Genomic DNA, 19,285 nt, shown 5'->3' with positions numbered 1-19,285 from the left:
TAAAGGTAATTAACTTCTTCTGTCTTTTTCTTTTTCTTTTTCTTTTTTGACAAGTTCCAATTTTTTTCATTTGCAATTTCTAGACCAACTAAAAAGTTCAATAAATCTAGCTTCAATTCAGACTCATTTTATTTCCATATTTCCCTCGATTTCTCTTTTTCCCTCTGCAAGTCCATGTTCAAAATAGCATCAATTTGCCAATACATAAAGAACCCAATTATCCAGAACTTGATTTAAGCAACTGAACTGAACCGTACCCAGATTGACCTGCCGGTTACTTGAAATATGAGGCTGTAGCAGCTCCTGAATCTCTGCTTTCGTCAATGGCTTTCCCAGGACCTGCTTTCTCTGCTTTACCTCCGTCGGAAAGTCCCCGAGCTTGTACGGCTTCAGCATTTCCAATTCCTTCCCTCCGTTTGTCCCAAACGGCGACTTATCGCCCGAATCCAAGAGACGAATTTTCCTCTTCTTCGAGCCCTTCATCGGCGCCTTGCCGGTCCACGGCCTCGGCATGGTCGGCGGTGCGAAGGGCAAGAAAGCGGCTCGCGGATGGCCAGAGGCTTTGCTTTCGGCGTCTCCGAGTAACTGAACTGGAACTCGAAAGGCGCTCCGGGAAGGAGATACGACAGGCCGGAATCACCAACGACGACGGAACGGTCCCCATCGGATGAAATGACTCCGCCTCTGACAGGCTTGTAGTATTTGGAGCGGTGGTGGAAGGTCTTGAAGGCGGGAGCGGACTGGGGTTTTGGAGGTTGGGGAGGATGTTTTCGGGATTTCAGTGGCGGCGGGTATTTGGGGACCGGAATGGGCGGTTGCGGCGGTGGTGTGTGCGGCGGCTGCGAAGTCGTTAGGCGGTGGAGTCGAAGGGAGGTTGGAGAAGATGTTGAAGCCTGGTAGCGAAGCCAAAATCGCCATTCAAGGACCTTTGTCGTAAGGGCATATACGTCTAAGTATAGAGTGATTGAGTATATACCGATTATTAGCACTAAAATTTAGCAGATTTTGCTGGGGCAGAGCAAAGAATGGAAAAAAGAGCGAAGAAGAAGAAGAAGAAGAAGAAGAAGAGGAGGAGGATATACTTCTCCCAGATATTTGAAGGCCGTGGTGGTGTGAGTGAGGACTGAGGGGCGCGAGCGGCATATAACGTCGTCGTACCACCAAGGTGATGATAGTACGACCCCCTTTTGTCCACTAATAACTCACGCATTTAAGTTAATGAAAATAAAGCTTTTGTATTTGATTTTACTTAACAATAATTTATTTACAATTTAAATTATAAATAATGATAATTTAGGAGTCATGATTGATAATGATGTCATAAGTTATATGATGTATTTTTATTAAAAAATTAATATTACAAATTATGATTGATAACGAAATCATCAGTTATGTGATCATTCTCATTGAAAATGACTAAGAAAATTATGTTTTATTATTTCTTCTATTTAATATATTTTTTAAATAAAAACACCGTTATCATTATGATTTTTTATATTATTTTAATTTTAATATAATAATATTAATAATAAATTATCATCATTACATTTCAAATAAATGACGCATATTTTGTTTATATTATTATAAAATTGATAAATCTTAAATTAATTTAATTGCTAAACTTAATTAATAATGTGAGAAATTCCAAAAATCAATAACATTCAAATTCCATCTATTTTGCAAATTTATTAATTTTTAAGGCTTATGTAAATACCTTATTACTATTTTATCTTTTAGAGATTAATTTTTTATATTTTTAAAAGAATTATTATCTCCTAAATCAAAAAAAAGGCATACCAATTTTATATTATAAGTTGAATAATTTTTTTTAATAGTGTTGTCGCTCGAACGTAATAATGAATTTATCGAGTTATTTAAAAAAAAATATCGAATAAAAATGTTATCGTCGAACCACCTAAGTCTCAAAGAAAGAGAATGATCAAAAAGTACAGGAAAGTTCTCACGTAAATATTTCAATATTTAAATCAAATATTAAAGACAATGAAGACTTAAAAGTCGTATTAAAACCAATATAAAAAACATAATTTTTTTAAAATGATGGTATGTTTATTTATAGAAGAGTACAGAGCAACCATAAATCTTATAGAATTAAGATTTTTATAGAAGATGTTTATCCCAATATTTTAAAATTTTATCAAAATTATAAATCTTTATAGATGATATCTATCATTTTCATAGAACCTTCGAAGAGATTTTCAGATGTCAAAATTTATCTAATTTGCGTGTTACATGGAACCCAATCTCCCTTCGTTCATAGGGAAAATGATCTAGTGATTTTACCATCTTTGAGGGGTGAGAATGGCTCCCTAGTGTGGATTTCCAAGAACAATGGACTAGGGTTGTAATCGAGCAAAGCCACTAAGCTTGACTCGACACAACCTAAGCCTAGACTCAAGCTCGAGTTTTGGAAAATCTGGCTCTATGATTAGCTCAAGGATATGGTTCATATACTCTTTCCATTAAAGTTACTAATTCTAACAAATTTCACCACTAGAACAGAAAACACACTAGAGGTGTGCAGTAGCAGTGAAAAGTGACGAAGAAAGAAGATGCAGTGGTAATTGACAAAAGGTGAGGCAGCGATTAGGTCTAATCTCATCTTATTTTAGCAATAGTATGCAATTATTAGAGAATCATCGTCCCTTGCTCAATGTGAAAAGAGATGAAGATGAACAAAATAGGCGCAAATAGATTGTCTCTCTGTTAGATAAGAAGTGGGAGGAATAGGCAACCAAAAAAAAAAGAAGAAATGAATGAAACAAGCAAAGAAACATTGGAGACGGAGAGATTGCCCCAAATCAATCAAATCTAATATAATGATCATATATGTACATGTATATATACTTTTATTTAAATAATATATAAAATATATATCTAATATATAAATATATTATCTAATTATAAAATAATATATTTATAAAAATATAAATAAATTTATTAATATATTTATTATTGAACTAATCGTGAATTTTTAATCAAGTTTGCTCGCAAGTCTTTAATTAAGTTAGTTTATAAATTAATAAATTATATTTATTGAGTTCGAATTCAATTCGTTTATAAATTAAATTTCAAATTAAGTTCAATCTTATTTCATTTACCTTAATAAACAAAAATAAATAAATTTTTATCCAACCAAATACTTAAATTACTCACGAAGGACTTAATTCATTTGTGACCTTACAAGAGAACAACACGGTCACCCCATGGCCGGCCGTCGCAAAAGACCCTTTCAGTCTCCTGCAGCCAATCTCCTAGGGCAGGCCTTCGCAAGAGACATCGGCCTCCACGGGAGACCCTTGAATGAATGATTTAAGATTATAGTTATGATTATGGTTATGATTTTGGATGCACCATAAGTTATGAAAGGGATACACACACTTTATCATTCTTGCACGCAATCATTTTGATGATTATGCTTCATCCTTAAGCACACTCAATCTTACTAAATATTATCCATATTTAGAACAATACAAAATTACTATAATTTATTTTTACTTACTTTAAAATGCTTTTAAACTAATTTTCATAATACAAAGGAGAATATTGTAATAACCATTATTGAATCTTAACCTAATTGAAAGAATTACCTTTCAAGTTTAAGAAGGAACAATAACCTCCCATCTTATTAAATTAAATCAACAGTAACATGACTATTTTACCCATCATGTTTTTTACTCTAATTTTTAAAAATAAAAAATAACAATAATGAAACTACTAGGTTTCATAATGACGTCAATGGGTGGGTTCATTACATGAACCGTGACAATGAACGTAGACGCCTAAACCATAAGATAAACGTTGAGAGCTCAATTGATCAACCTAAATCTAATTTAAGATATATCTTAAAGGCTCGACTTGAATTTAAAGACGAGAGAGGATGAACCTAAATACATTCAGGTTTATCACATAAATAAACCTAAACCATTTGGGTTCGTTGGGTAAAGGAAAGAAAGAAAAAGATGAATAAAAAAAATGTTTTTTAAATATAAAAATATTTTAATTATTTTTAATATTTAATTAAAATTAATTAATAACGGAGAGAAATTACAATTTAACTTTAAACTTTAGGAGTACTTGTTATATATTTTTTTAAGGTAACTTTTACAATTATCCTAATCTTTAAGATATCACGTGTAATTTTTTTTTTTAAATATCTATGTATATTGTTATATGAAATATTACAAAATCTATTTGACCCTGCAACAATTTTATGCAAGTTACACCCAATTTTGTGCCAAGTGGCACCACGGCTCGTGGTCAATTTCAACAAGCTATTTATTAATTACTTATTAAAAGAATCTCTCTATATATTGTTACTTAAGTTGCATTCAAACAAAAATGAAAAAATAGTTTTTTTAAAAAAAACTAGAAAATAAAAATGTGAAATAAAAAAATATAAGATATTTTTTGTAAATATATTTTTAATATAAAAAATTATAATAAAAATAAGTCAAATATAATATAAAATTATAAACAAACATAAACAATAAATTGGCTGCGACAAGCCGACGACAAAAGAGAACAACCACAAGAGAACCAAGGCTCGATCGATTGCAACATAAGTATCGAGCAACAAAAAATAATCGGTGGCAATAGCGAGAGGGAATGACGATCGCGAGAGGATTGAAGGTTGATCGATGATGACACGAGCACCGAGCAAAGCAAAAAGCAATAGTTTACGACGGTGAGAGAGAACGACGACAATGAGAGGTTTTAGGCAAGGGGATTTTTGGGATTTGGAAACGGAAAATAGATTTAGGTGTGCAAAACTTTAGTGTAATCGAAATAATCAAATCAAACCAATTGAAATTGTCGATTCAGTTTGATTTTTGTGAAAATTTGGTATTATTTGATTTTTTTAATAATTTTTTTTTATTTCGATTCGATTTTTGGGTTGGAAATAATTGAACCGATTGAAATTATAAAATGACGTTGTTTTGGGCTTAGTCTAAAAAACGAAGAACAGACAGAAGTCACAGAACAATAAAAGGACTGAACCGATGCTTCGGTCTTTCTGTCTGCCCCTTCGCTCAATCCTTTCCTTTTCCCTTTGTCTCCCATCACTTCCTCCAATGCCGATGCCAACATCGACCCTTCTTCTTTACCTTTAACACTGACAACAATCATTTATGTTCCCATCAGCCATCGCTACTAACATTTCTCTTTCCCTCCAACTATTCCTCCCATCGTAATCCACTAGCTCCATTGCACGAGTCACACCACCTTGCTCACCCATTAACGCCATCTTAGGGGCCATTTTGATAAGTTTTCTCACAATTTTTTTTGTGTGTGTGGATGTAAGCACCCTCGCTCGGATATCCCAACCACTCGGTCTATCCGAACGGAAGCGCTTACATAAAGGAAAGGGAAATAGACATAAGACAAAAATACCCTGGCATGCATACATACGAAAATACAACAGCGAAAGCAAAACAATAACATGCACGCCCACAAGTACCCTGCTGGAACAGCAGTCAAGGAGTATATAAAAATATACAGATACTTGTGCCAACAAATAAAACATACAAGGAACAACCGGGTACAATCAAAAATGAGAGTCATAACTCTTAACAAAACATCAGAGAAGACGGGGGCAGCTAACTGTACACCCTTCCAACACGGCTGGCTGCTAGGTGGCGCGATCCTCGCCCTCGACTTTTGCTTTACCCTTATCTGGAACGATGGAAAGCAGGGTGAGTTGCAAGACTCAGCAAGTTTATATGAAAAGGAAGGTTGTAAATGAAATAGAAGAGGAGATCACCCCAAATATAAACTCACATGTACACACAAGCCATGTGACGCAACAACGCAATAGTGCACCATAATAAAACACATACCGGTCATCGGGGCCCACAACATCTGGCACCCAAGTCCCAAACCAACCTGCCGCTGCCCTGAAAGGCAACATAGATCCCTAACAAACCTGTGCGCACTGTCCCGGGGCGGTACTCCCGTCACTCATAACCCTGTCGGTACTCTCGACAGCCGAGCCATAGGCTCCCTCGGAACGGTACTCCCATCCGAAAACTAAATGCAACCAGTAACCATGCAATGCATATAAAATGCAATGGCGTAATGAACATCAACGTGATACAAGACTCATCCAGGCATCAGGCTATGCTCCGCCCATATAGTAAATCACACGCGATGCATATGCCTGTGCTTTAAATCAAACTAACTATATCAATAATATCATAACCAAAACATGACCACCCCATCAGCCCTACCCATATCAACAAACCATAATCCACCCCCACCAAACATTACACCCACCCTTATCTCACTACTCTATCAATTCTCACATCTTACCATAAAGTGCTCACCAATCATCAGTTATTAGTGGAGACCATCTGACAGACTAATATATAACCAACAAGTCCACACCATGAGCTAAAACACCCCTGACCCCCACCCCCCTAACCCATAACTAACTAAAAAATAAAAATCCATTATGTAACTAAACCTAAGAACCTAGCCCCGTTTTTAATTAAATTCATCTATTGGGGGGGGCTCAAACCCCGAAGGCAATATCCAACCAATACCACAAAACTAAAATACTAATTAAAAATTAATTAAAACATTTTAAAACAATTTTTTTAAATTCTATAATTATTAACATAAAATCCCAAATCAATTGATAACGAAAGAATCGACAATATTTATATATATAGAATCCAACCTTTCCAAGCCTTAGCCTTAAGCTTTATTTGACCAAACGTAGTCAAAGTTATACAACAACTACAATATTCAATTATTGACAAAATTAAAAAAATTGGACTCCAAATAAAATTTGACTGCAGAGAATATTAATTACTAGGTTAGGAACATACCTGGAATATTAAATCAGGGATTAAACGGGATTTTATCAAAATTTTGAAGCCCAAATTCCTCAATTTCACGTCGCGAGCTCACTGAAATTTTCTGTAAAATTTTTACTGTTTGCTTGCTCAAATTCACGCCCGAAATCGAGCTAAAATTCGGCCTTAAATTGGCCAAAAGGAGTGGCCAGAATGCGGCCATGTGGCAGCGCTGGGGCGGCCACCGCCTCCTAACGAAACGACGTTGTTTTGACGTTTAGGAGTTGAATTAAATCAGCCAAAATCCTCAGCCTCGCGCGCCTGCCTGCGGATTCGAAGCCGCGTCCACCGCTGGCTGCCTCGAGCGCGACCGCTCGCGCCGCATTGCATCTTCAACCTATATATAACTTCAATTATATTTAAAGAGACTTTTGGCCTCTTCCACGATTCACGCCAGCACCCCTAACTTTCCATTAAATCACACTCTCACCCCTATAAAAATTACAATAACACTCGCAATTTATAAAAATCCCACAATTGAATTTATTTTAATTTTTTTCTCTAATTCTAGAAATTCCTAAAATAACAAAATTAATTATCTTAATTTCTTATTTCGTTTTAAAATCACCTAATTTAATTTATTTAATCACAACCAATTATTTTACTATTTCTTTTAATTTAAATTACCTCAAAATTAAATTAAATTGCCATTTACGGGGCATTACAGTGGATATTCTACATTAAAATTTAGATCTATTGAAATCCAACTATTAAATCCTTTTGATTTTTGGGTATATGGGTCACTGAGCCAAGGCTAATCTGAAAGTTAATTTCGATTGTCGGAATCCGTCGTAGATGGTGGTTGGCGATGTTTTTCTATATATGAGTTTTGAGTATTTTGATAATAAAATTAATTTTTATATTTACAAAAAATTAACTATCGTATCAAATTTATTTTTTGATATATGAATCATTGTGGTTGGGGGATCTAATAATCGATTCCGATCATTAGAATCACCAGCCGACCAGGTGGTTGGCCACAACAATGAGGTTGAAAATTACTTTGGTCTGTTCAAGTTTGTTCATTTATTTAGTCGGTTCGATTTTTACAAATTGTGTTCAATTTTCTGTTAGTTTACTTTTTGGGTTTGCTCGATCGATTCAATTCAATTTTATATAACAGTTTGACTTTTTCAATTATTGAATTTGATTGATTGCTGATCGTTTGCACACTCTTAATACTAAAATAAAGTGACCAAATTAATTTGAAGTCTAAAATTACACCTAACCCCTTTTTAAAAGATAATAGTCAAATTATCTCCAGAGACAAAGTATACGGACTTATTTGACACTTCACTCTTGAGTACTATTAATGGATTATCAACTGAATGCTTCTATCTTCATGCATATATAAATTTAAATAACAAATTTCTAACAAATTTTAATATTTTAGTAAACAAAATAGAATAAATAAAAATTTAATAATTCAACACCTTTTATCCTTACTATATTGCATATAAATTTGGTGCTGTTTTGCTAAATTTTCTCTATTTTAAAAAAAATTACAGAATTTTGTCTTAAAATATAAATTTTCTCTATTTCATACAAATGACTGAATTTTGTTTAATTTTATAAATTTTATTTTTATTCAATTATTATTACTCTTTTAACTTTCCTATCCGATAGAATAATATATAGGTTGCCGTTAACAGTTAACTCCCTAATATCTCATTTTGTATTCTATTTTCAATGAAATAATTCAATGATTTTTTATTTTAAATTAAATTAACAACTATTACACCCATGCACGCCCCGTAGTTATTAAAAATAATAATATATCAAACTTTAATTTCGATATATAAAATTTATAAAATTAATTATAAACGTGAATCACAAATGAATTATTGTATTTGTATCAACCAAAATTTAGGAAAAAAATTAGCAAAAAATTGGGCATTTATCAATCTTCTAGCTACATTTATGCTTGTTATTGCATGAATGCAATAATAAATTTATTTGACTGAAAACGTCGTCATCAAGTCGTCTGAGTTTGTAAGAAAGAAACAATCAGAGAGTGTGAAGAAATCATCGCATAAGCACTATGATGCTTAAATCAAACATTGAAAATAACGAAAACTGTATTAAAATTAGTATCAAATATATCCCTTTTCAAGAATAAATGTCCGTTTATTTATAAAGAGATATTGAATAATCTTAATTAGTCTGGGATTAAGATTATTATAGATAACGTTTATCCTGATTTTACCTAATTCGGTTGAAATCAGATTCTGACATTTTGAAACCTATTAAAATTAGTATTCTTATGAATGGTGTTTATCTCTTGTATTCTGAAATTCTTTAAGAATTAAATTTTTTTATGGTTAATTATTTATTTTTTTAGAATATTAAAAGAATTCTTGAATATTAGAATTATTTAGTTTGCGATTTTGTAAGAGAGTCTTTGTGTATGAAAATTTTAAGCCATTTAGCTCAAAAAATATTTTAATTTTTTTTTAATCTTTTAATGACCTTTTATCCAGGACACAATAATATTTAAAGGATTGATAGACACTGTGGAAGGTGAAGACATTTAAATTGGTTGATGTTTGAGGATAAAGAATATGCTTGAATTTTATATATTTATTATTTTAATATACACACAATTAAAATTCAAGCATTTTAACCGAGTAAGCAGGTTGATACTGACTGACGGCCGTGTTTGTCAAATGTGATAAACGTGGAGAATGAGCATAATAGTTGTTCCGTGTTGACATAAAGTATGGTAATCCCGAAAAGGCCCAGTTTTTGGATTAATTTTCACGAGTGCCCCTTAATAACTATTGTTTATTATTGTGATTTGTAAAGTAGTAGGGCCCACGGCACAGCCCAGCCGGGCATCTTTGAATTACACTTTGGTCATGGGTTTCCGCCTGCACCTGCACGACGGCTGCTTTATCGAGGGGTTGTGGTGGTGGTGTATTATGGATGTTGGTACTTGAGACTACCCAAACTACCCTTCACAGAGGTGAAATTATATATTCTTTCAAATGGGTTTGGTCGTAAGAAAACTTACATGTATGGTAAGCTAGCAATACTACCTGGAATATTTTAGCTTTTCATATAATTTTAATTCTATATACGACTACTGTTATATTTTATTAATTAATAATTCTAATTGTCGACATGACAAGTTAGATGACAAAAATTTGTTACATAAGGACTTGGGTGGGTAAAAGTTTTGGTTTTCAACGAATATTAATTACCACCTCATTAATCATAACCACCTACTTCTACTTCACTGACCAAAGTATCTACCATGGGAGTATGAGTTGGTACATCAATATTTAACAGTAGAACATAAATATCAAATACTAAAGAAATGACGTGGAAGTGGTTTATGGCGTGGAAAAAAAGTGGGGTGGTTAAAAAAGGTGTTTGGATTGGGATGGGAGAGAGAGAGAGAGAGAGAGAGAGAGATGAGAAAACAAAAGGAGGGGATATGGATCATGGATGGATGGATGGATGGATGCGTGAAGCGGAGATTCTGCTACGATGCGGGGAATGGGGATGGTGGAAGGTGGAGGGTGGAAGGTGGTGGTGGTGGAAATGGATGGGCTCCACCTCCTCGCCCTTCATTTTTCTTCTTTCTTTCCACACTCTAGCCTCTCTTTCTCCGCTGTTTTCTATACATCATCATCCTCCTCTTCCTCTTCCTCTTCCCCTTCCCCCCAGACAGCTCTAGAACAACCCTAAGACCCGACCCGACCCACAAACAAGCCATCGCCGATACTTTCCTTTCACGCGTACTCTTCTTCTTCTTCTTCTTCTTCTTCTTCTTCTTCTCTCTTTGATCTCTATTTCTCCTCCATTTTTCTATTTTGGATGATACGCTTATGTGTGTACTAATAGATAGCTATTCGGAGTCCAGAGGTTTCTGATTCTCTTTCCGATCGATGTTTCATTTTTTGGATTTGGTTGATCTTTTTTGTTGTGCTTCTAAGTTCTCTTGGTGCGCTTCCAGATTTGCAGGATCGGCAGAGTTCTTTGCTTTGAGACTGAGCCAATCCATTCTGCCTAGCGATAATACGGGTTTGCGTTGAATTTATTGTCTTTTCATTTTGTTAATGGACTTGTTTTCTTTCCCAACAGCTTGATCGAGGTTCCGAGTTCGGGTCTTTGGATTTTCTTCCCCGTTTTACACATGTATATACAGAAGCAAAATTGATCGACTCTTAGATCTAGTTTTGATTGTAAAACAATATCACACAAACTTGCTCTTAGTTACCAACCCCCACCACTTCCAATATTTCTTGCTTTTTAGTGCGACCCATTTGGGTTTGGGCTTTGGCTGCTCGTTTGAAGGTGTGAAACCATTCAGTTTATGGGTTTCCATAGGATCTTGGGAAGCAAGCTGATTACCCTTCTTTGTTAGTTGGATCAATTGACTTGGTTCTCTGACAAATAGTTTTCATGGACTTTTCAACTATGGGATATATATTATATCTAGCCCAATGCCTATGATGATATTTCAGACTCCAGAGAGGTTTTTTTGGCCTCCAGCTCAGTGGCAATGCATGTGTACTTCCAAAGCAGCTCGTTCCCATTAACATAGGTTTATAATGCATCTGTTATAAGCTAATAAAATGTATTGTCGGTTGTGTTTGCGTTCAAGCTTTATGCCCATATATGCTAAACAAATTTACACTTCAATTAGTTAGTAGAGGTGCCTCCACATGGCAAAGCATTTTCTGTGGAACTAGTAACAAAAATTCTGTGTCATTGATATATACCTACATAAGCTAAATTTCAGCTTATTGTACTGGATGATCTTAACCAGCCACGTAAACTCTCCTTTAATTTTTTAGTTTCTTAACAATTAGAAGACTTGAAGAGGTCTAAAGAAACATTAATCTACATCAAATATGCTGGATTAGATTAAAACCATAAAAAAAAATGATTCATAGTATCAACCATCAATTTTGGCGCAAAAAATTTGCATGGAAAGGCTTTTGCTTAGAAGCCAGGTCAATATGAACAGTCCTGATGGGCATTTATGCTTTTAGCCCTTTATTCTTGTGAGATTTTATGTTGGTTGTGTTGAATTTGGTTTTATGTGTGTCCTATATCTGGTACAGTTTCTGACCCCACTCGGTAATCCCGAATTTGACTTCTTTTCATATTTACATTTTTCAGGGATTGGATTTGCAGTTTGACTAGATCTTATTCTTAGAAAATGTTGGGGGGAAACAACAATGCTACCACACTTCCTATTTTCCTTGATGAGAATCACTTGCAGTATCATGTGAATGCTTCAAATCAACTACAGTTATTTGGAAACTGTGAGTTCCCTACCATTCAATTACAATAGGAGAAAAGTAAATTTGTAGTTCCCCTTCTTTAAACTTGGAAGGTGTGTCCTCTGGTTCATATATATGTTCTTGTATGCTATTGCACAAAGATGCAATTTTGGTTGGTCTTCTAGCTATTTTGGGCTTGGGTTTTCTTTTCTACCAATTGTCTTTTGCTTCCCTTGGTTGGAATTTTACTTCTATTAGGTGTTACTAGTGCATCTTCCCTACTTGAACCATACATGTATTATGATGATTCTCAATCTTTGAAACAAATGGTTTGAGTCTTGAAACACCAAATCAGTCTTGCCTCTCCAAGGCAGGAAGTTGTGTTCGAAATGTGCAGGGGACACGACCATGGTCAGAAGTGTTTTCTGCTTGCAGCCTGGGTATGACAAGTAGTCATCCTGTTATGCTAGGTTCAGTCCGTTCCTCGAGTGTTTGCTTCTATGGAACTTGATTACATTTAGAAGAGAATGCTAGCAAAAAGGTGCACTGAGAAAAAGTTTATTGTTTTTGTTTTTATTGAAGCTGGCTTTCTCTGCTCAATCATTTTCTCCCATCTCCTTGGCTGTAGAAACTTTATTGAACAAATAATATTATGTTGATCACCTGAAATTTTGTTTCTAATTCTGTAATTGGAAAAATAGAAGTCATTGTTGTATTTTGGGATTTGGGCCATTTTCAACTTCTTTAACAGGATCATGTACATTTCTCATTTTGTTGTTTTGTTAAAGCTGGACTGGTGTTTAATGCTTGCAATTTTTATTACAATTTCAGTTGGGTGTAATGTTGATCAACAGCATATTGAGCCTTTATCCCACTATGCGGGATCAGCTGGATGCAGTGTTGATCCAGTAAATTATTTTGGAAATGAGCACACTGCCCATATGCTTCAGCCTAAGAAACGATCCAGGGAAGCAGATACTATCCCAAGGCAGCAGAAGCTTCAGATTTTCCTGAATTACAATGCGTGTCATGATGAAGCTGACCGATCAGCAAACATACCAAACCAGAACCCTGTATCAACTGGGTTAAGGCTATCGTATGATGATGATGAACACAACTCTTCTGTTACCTCTCCAAGTGGAAGTATGACCGCAGCACCACCAACCATTTTATCTCTTGGAGATAATATGAGGACTGACCTTGATCGGCAGAATGAAGAGCTTAATCAGTATATTAAGATTCAGGTACATTTTTTACCATCATCTTTTTGAACTATGAGGCAGATGTGGCAACCATTCTGTGTTTCCATGCGGGAGCTTCTGGTTCCACTATCAATCTCATCTGCTGCGTAAGAGTTCTTCATATTTTGTACAAATCATGTCATGGATTACTGACTTCGGTTTGCAGATAGTCACATGCATATAGCTTGCTTGCATTTGGTTACTTGTCAGCCATTTTCTAATAGCTCATTGGGGAGTCAGTTATTCTAGCGTACAGCTTTCTGCCTTGAACTAATTCCTTTATGGAATTAATTTGAAGCTATTGTTTTCCTTTCTTCTTGTATGTTGTTTTTGAATATTCTGGAACTAATGATAGTTAATATAGTTGTCAAGTATCTTTATGGATGATCCTTCTGGTTTACAATTGTGGACAAAACATGTCTAAAATAGACTCAAAATGTGAGCTGTTTTTGGTTTATGTTGTACCTCAAGTACCTGGTAGGATCTGAGATTTTTGTATTAGAGCTTCATATAGTGTTATAGTTTGTTTGGTTGTTGTTTGTTGCACCTTAATCAGTGCCACTATTTGAAACAGGAAGAAAATCTGGCAAAGGGGATAAGGGACATAAAGCAGAGGCACATGGCGTCTTTCCTGACTGTCATAGAGAAAGGAGTTAGTCGGAAGTTGCAGGAGAAGGATCTCGAGATAGAGAATATAAACCAGAAGAACAGAGAACTGGTTGAGAGAATAAAGCAGGTTGCAGTCGAAGCCCAGAACTGGCACCATAGAGCCAAGTACAATGAGTCTATGGTTAGCATTCTGAAGAACAACCTCCAGCAGGCAATTTCACAGGGTGCTGAACGAAGCAAGGAGGGGTTTGGAGACAGCGAAATCGATGATGCTGCCTCCTATGTTGATCCAAGAAACTATCTCAGTATCCCAGGTCGGAGTGGCAAGGCTCCTTTCTCGAAGCACAATATGATTTGCAGGTCATGCAAGTCCAATGAGGTATCCATCTTGTTGATGCCTTGCCGGCATTTGTGTTTGTGCAAGGATTGCGATGGATTAACCAATGTTTGCCCTGTATGCCAGTTGGCGAAAACTACTAGTTTTCAAGTCTACTTGGCCTAAATCAGTTACCAAACTTAAAAATTGAAAATATACTCCACAGTTATCATTTCATTTAAGTTGGCGTCCCTTCAAATTTACAGATTCCACATGGAAATCTTCTTGTACATTCATAAATTCAATTTGGGACCATTGAATTCCAAGCCTTTAAATTGTAGTGTTGAATGTTCATGCCTCTCTTTTGCTTCTTTGGGACGGTATAAGTTACCCATTCTTGCAAATTTGATATTCCTTACTGCTGTTGTCTCATTCTTTTCCCCACTCATTTCTTAGCCGGAGAGTATAGACATTTGATTTCTAGTATTATGCCAGTGCCCATCGCCAAGATACTAGTTAAAAGACGTCTTAATTTTTTATACTGCTATTAGTTGCTGCAAGAATTTGCAATTTGTTAAATGCACGTTTATAGTTGAGATGACATATTACAATTACCTCCTACTTAAAATCTCAGAAGTTTAACCCCTCCAGTTGAATAACTGCCGTTAAATTTTGTAAAATTTCGAAAATGTATTTGCACCCTCTTCCTCTCCTCTTATCTCTTTCTTCTTCTCCAAAACCGTCCCTCCTCGGGCGACGACTCCAACAAGACTCTCTCTCTCTCTCTCTCTCTCTATCTATATATATTGATTGTGAGAGAACCCAAACTAGCGAGTTCATCCCCATCTAAGAACCCAGGCTCCTCCTCTCTCCCCCCCTGTTCGTATTTCTAAAAAAAATAAAACAAGCACAGGTTGGAAACCTCGATAATGCCGGCCTCAAGTCTTTGGCTACCAATTTTTTACATTTTTGGAAGATAGGATTGGACAATATAATTTCTCAAACTAAAAAAAAATGTCTTTGGAATTAGGTCTAGCTTCGATGTCAATAATTTACCCGAAGTACTTATTAATTACCCATCTACTCATACATGGCCTAATTAGCTACTTAACAAGGGTACTATGTCGAAGTGAGGTTATAAGAAAAAAAAAAAAGGTTTTGTGGATTTTGGATAACTGTTCAAGAATCTCATACCAACGAAGAAAAAAAAATCTTGAATCATATACGATGGTTTAATAATACTACCTGACAGCTTAGCTTAAATTCTCGAGTTTAATGCTAATCATTTGTCTAACGGTAAATCAGTATTAGAATGATGGAACTCGTGATTTTATCTAGAGTGGTCTTGCCCATTCTAGACAATACAAGTAAATTTGGGTGTATGGAACACCACTAATCGGCCTAAAGCTTTTAAATTATAATACACTCTAAAACATGTAAATGTCTATAAACAATACGCAATTTTATGTACAGTGTTGAGTAAGAATGAAGTACCAGACATCCTAAGTTGCTTCAGCTCAAGAGTATGGGTTAATGTGCAGGTACAGTTGAAGTGATGCCCATATGCAGATCTTCTGATGAAACATAGCCGACATGAGCAGAAATCAAGCAAGGAATGGAAAGGGGATCACAAAGATAGCAGCCGAAGAAATCCTGAATACAGTTTTCCATTAGATTCTACGTCTATTGTCTGCTCGTGGTTTCTTGGAAGGCCCAGCTTCCAGATGTCCACCACTTGATTGTATCTGAAATACAAAAGGGCACATTGTAGAATTAAATCCAACAAAAAACATTTTGGACTAGGATCGTGTTAGTGACTAATTTACCTTATTAAGTTTTTCCCTGACAAATTGAACCGTGTGATTCATAGATTGTGATGGGAAATAATCCTGTCAAATGGAAAACAAGAAAGAGTGCAAAACATTTGTTAGCTGGGGTTACGAAGATAGTAAGCAACTTTAGAAATTCATGATGAGGTGCCAAACAAGAAAGAACCACTTGAAAGAACGGAACAGCTGGTATCATCCAACATCAACCAACTTAAAAGTCCTTGTTGTGGTCTGTCTTTAATGGACATATCTTACATTGCTGATGAGACGCATAATATCATATGAAGTAAGGTAGAACAATTTACATCACTATTGATTATTCTATTGAACATGTATATAATTTGATAGGTAATATAGTGCAACCTAAATTTAGGCACTTTATGGCAATACAGCCTAAGCTGCTTAATGTTCCTTCCAGTACTAGCTGATAGAAGAGTTCATTACGAGAATTGAGCCATCAATGCTGAAAGAAAGCAAACTTTTCACAGAACATTACAACTACAATACATCCTAAGCTGGTGGTGACCCCTTGGGAGGCTGGCTGACAGAAAAATTTTAGGCAAGATCATTAGAAGGACGAAGCAACCATTACTGAAGGGAAACATACTTTTCATATATCATTACAACTGCAATACCACTCAAAGCCAGCAACTTTCTATGGTGCTTACATCTGGGTTGTTGATTATAACACTATAAAAAGGGTACATTTGTTTACTAGTTGCTGAAGACATGGATGGTAGAGAAATTTGCAGAAATGATAAACTGCTTTAGTTGATATTGAAAAAAAAATATCGTCTAACCTTGTCAGAGGTAATCCTTGTCATGGAAGAATCTTTATTGTGAGCAACATGTTGCAGTTCTACACTGGCAATAAGGAAAGACAACTCACTCTTTCATCAATCACAATAAAATAATTTCCAGGAAATTTATCCAGAAAACAGCTGCAAGCCTGCAAATATCATCTAAATAGCAGATTACCTATGGTTGGAAACAAAAACTGTCTGTGATGAAGTTGTAACTGATAAAGGCTCATAGGAAGGACCCATATTATTAACAATGGATCCACTGGATCTTCCAGCTGAAATATTGAGATATTCATATGATGACAGAAAATTAGCACGCTTTGCCAAATCAAAGATGAAACAAATAGATTAGCATTGTGCCAATAACCAAAGAAATATTACAGTTTAATCGTGCTAGAACTTCCTTTCTTCGGCCTTCTAATTTCTCTTTTGTGTCTGAGAGGCTTTCATAATGAGTTGCATATGAGACCTTTAATCGATTCCCAAAGAAGACATACTCATCCAACTTCCTCTTTGCAAACCTACAAAAACCAACTAAACCTTTAAACATGGAGATGAAACTTACAGCAGATCCATGTCTAACTACAATCAATGGCATAATATAAGTCACTTGCAAAAATATTATGCACTCCAAGTGAGGCAAAAGCTTTAGCAGTTTATACATAGACAAACACCATAAAAAAACAACTTAACCACCTAGCATTGTTGACTTGACAAAATTTGATCCAGTACACATCAGTAAACGGCTCACAATCTTCATCATCCATCGGCTTGAATCTGAAGAAGGCATATGAATAAATGGAAGTATGATATGACAATCAAAAATAGGGTTAAATCTACTTTACACGGCAGTATAAGTACAGTATGCTAAACATAGGGTTTCACTACTTTGTAACATATTGCCAAGGCACTGAAAGCTTAGTATAAGTAACATATTGCCAAGTCCTCCTAAGAAAGAATTAACATATAAAATCTGATAAGAACAGCCGGAGAAATTAAAGAGAGGTCAACAGCAAAATAGTAAATCCGCTATTCGCTGAACTGGCCTTACCAGAAGTTGGATACAGAAAGAGAAACAAAAACGTAAATTTATTTTCTAAAACCCAGTAATACTAGAAATTGTTTTTCAAACATGGTTTCCTCCACAGATACTATCCAAACTCCGTTAGACATATTTCCAGCATACCACTCGTGCGTGCGTGCATGTAGGTAGATACAAACATGCATTAAGAGAGACAGAGAGCATACTCCTCAATATCTCCATAGGATCCGAATAATTTCGATAATTCATCACCACATCCCAATGCCGGAACGTTCTTGACGATCAAATACCTTTCATATAACAAAAGTCGAAATTCAATTTAGAACCGGTAATATCCAAACTGATCTAATTAAGGATTTTGCACAGCCGCATTAACAACGCAAAACGATACTACAAACAACTAAAATAGAAAGGCAAAAAACCGAAAATCCAAACTACAAAACTGCACCAACACAAATTAGGGTTCAAACACAAAATAAGTTACACAAACAAAAGCTATAGAAGTGTATCAAGGGGAGGAGAGAAACAGACTTTGATTCGTCGCAAACCGTATACACGCGAACCGCAGGTGGCTCGTCTCTGCTTCGAGGCATACTCTGGGCAGTTCGCTCAAATAGCCAACAGCGGGTTTCTGGCGGAGAACAGATCCGAGACTGTTGCAGAAAATTGAGACGAGACGACGATGGCGCGGGTTTATGTCAAGGAAAGCACCATGGGCCTCGTTTGGGCTTAGAGATGTTAAGTTGCAGTCTCTTGTAAGCTGAGCTTGGGCTTTGTTGGGCCTGGGCCGACGAAGCGAAAGAAATAATTTCAACTTCAAAAAAAAAAGAAAAAGAAGCTGCCAGCAGTTGTGACATTTAAAATGAATTTTATAATTTAAAAATAAAATATATTTATAAATAAAAATATTTCATGCCTTCTCCCTTCCATATCATCGATTTGTCTCTATTATCATTATCGATGCCAATACTAACTTTCACTAGTTTGACATCGTTATCGATTATAAGTTAAGTTCGTTTAAATATAATATTATTTTAATTTTTTATTTATTTATTTTTAACATCAACAATAACATATTCAGCTTTTATCCCACTATGTGAGATCAGTTACATAATTCTAAACTTTTATATATTTTTATCTTTTATCATGTCTTTATTTAAACTCATGCACTTTATATCAAATTTTAATGTCTTTTCTAAAGTCTTCTTGGGTCTGTTTTTTTTTTTTTTATTAATTGTTCTATGTATTTATTTATTTTTATTTTTATATAAATTATTAAATATAATATATTTAAATTATTAAATTATTCTTTATTTACAAATGAATTCTA

The 19,285-nt window shown here is 35.1% G+C and overlaps 3 protein-coding genes across 10 annotated transcripts in view; 1 reads left to right on the top strand and 2 right to left on the bottom strand.

Moving 5' to 3' along the window:
• The window catches only part of LOC127797583 (CRS2-associated factor 2, chloroplastic), a gene marked incomplete in the record, with an annotated part of 4,458 nt that extends 3,353 nt beyond the window's left edge, over nt 1–1,105 (bottom strand). The window contains 3 exon segments of the mRNA XM_052330612.1: nt 258–539; nt 542–833; nt 835–1,105. Coding sequence (XP_052186572.1) covers nt 258–539; nt 542–833; nt 835–918 — 658 coding nt within the window.
• Nucleotides 1,106–10,291: 9,186 nt separating this feature from the next.
• LOC127797492 (probable BOI-related E3 ubiquitin-protein ligase 3) lies at nt 10,292–15,970 on the top strand. 7 transcript variants are annotated; one of them, XM_052330448.1, is made up of 6 exons: nt 10,292–10,748; nt 10,840–10,907; nt 12,012–12,157; nt 12,947–13,359; nt 13,931–14,344; nt 15,823–15,970. In XM_052330448.1, exons 3-6 carry the CDS (start codon nt 12,052–12,054, stop codon nt 15,835–15,837), a joined length of 948 nt encoding a protein of 315 aa, XP_052186408.1. In that variant the 5' UTR covers nt 10,292–10,748; nt 10,840–10,907; nt 12,012–12,051; the 3' UTR covers nt 15,838–15,970. The 7 variants fall into 7 exon arrangements, with proteins under 7 accessions (XP_052186408.1, XP_052186406.1, XP_052186407.1 ...); XM_052330446.1 differs by lacking the exon at nt 15,823–15,970 and having other exon boundaries at nt 10,292–10,621; nt 13,931–14,639; XM_052330447.1 differs by lacking the exon at nt 15,823–15,970 and having other exon boundaries at nt 10,292–10,621; nt 10,840–11,430; nt 13,931–14,639.
• Nucleotides 15,878–18,671, bottom strand: LOC127797494 (uncharacterized). 2 transcript variants are annotated; one of them, XM_052330449.1, is made up of 8 exons: nt 18,487–18,668; nt 18,162–18,245; nt 17,610–17,690; nt 17,295–17,434; nt 17,089–17,188; nt 16,911–16,974; nt 16,108–16,170; nt 15,878–16,026 (listed from the first exon to the last, which is right to left on the bottom strand). In XM_052330449.1, exons 1-8 carry the CDS (start codon nt 18,546–18,548, stop codon nt 15,952–15,954), a joined length of 669 nt encoding a protein of 222 aa, XP_052186409.1. In that variant the 5' UTR covers nt 18,549–18,668; the 3' UTR covers nt 15,878–15,951. The 2 variants fall into 2 exon arrangements, with proteins under 2 accessions (XP_052186409.1, XP_052186410.1); XM_052330450.1 differs by lacking the exon at nt 17,610–17,690 and having other exon boundaries at nt 18,487–18,671.
• Between the last annotated feature and the right edge of the window lie 614 nt (nt 18,672–19,285).

The sequence above is a fragment of the Diospyros lotus genome, chromosome 3, assembly GCF_014633365.1.
Source record: "Diospyros lotus cultivar Yz01 chromosome 3, ASM1463336v1, whole genome shotgun sequence".
Lineage (NCBI taxonomy): Eukaryota > Viridiplantae > Streptophyta > Magnoliopsida > Ericales > Ebenaceae > Diospyros > Diospyros lotus.
Note: the sequence above shows the minus strand (reverse complement) of the source record. Positions and strands in the feature narration are given on the sequence as shown.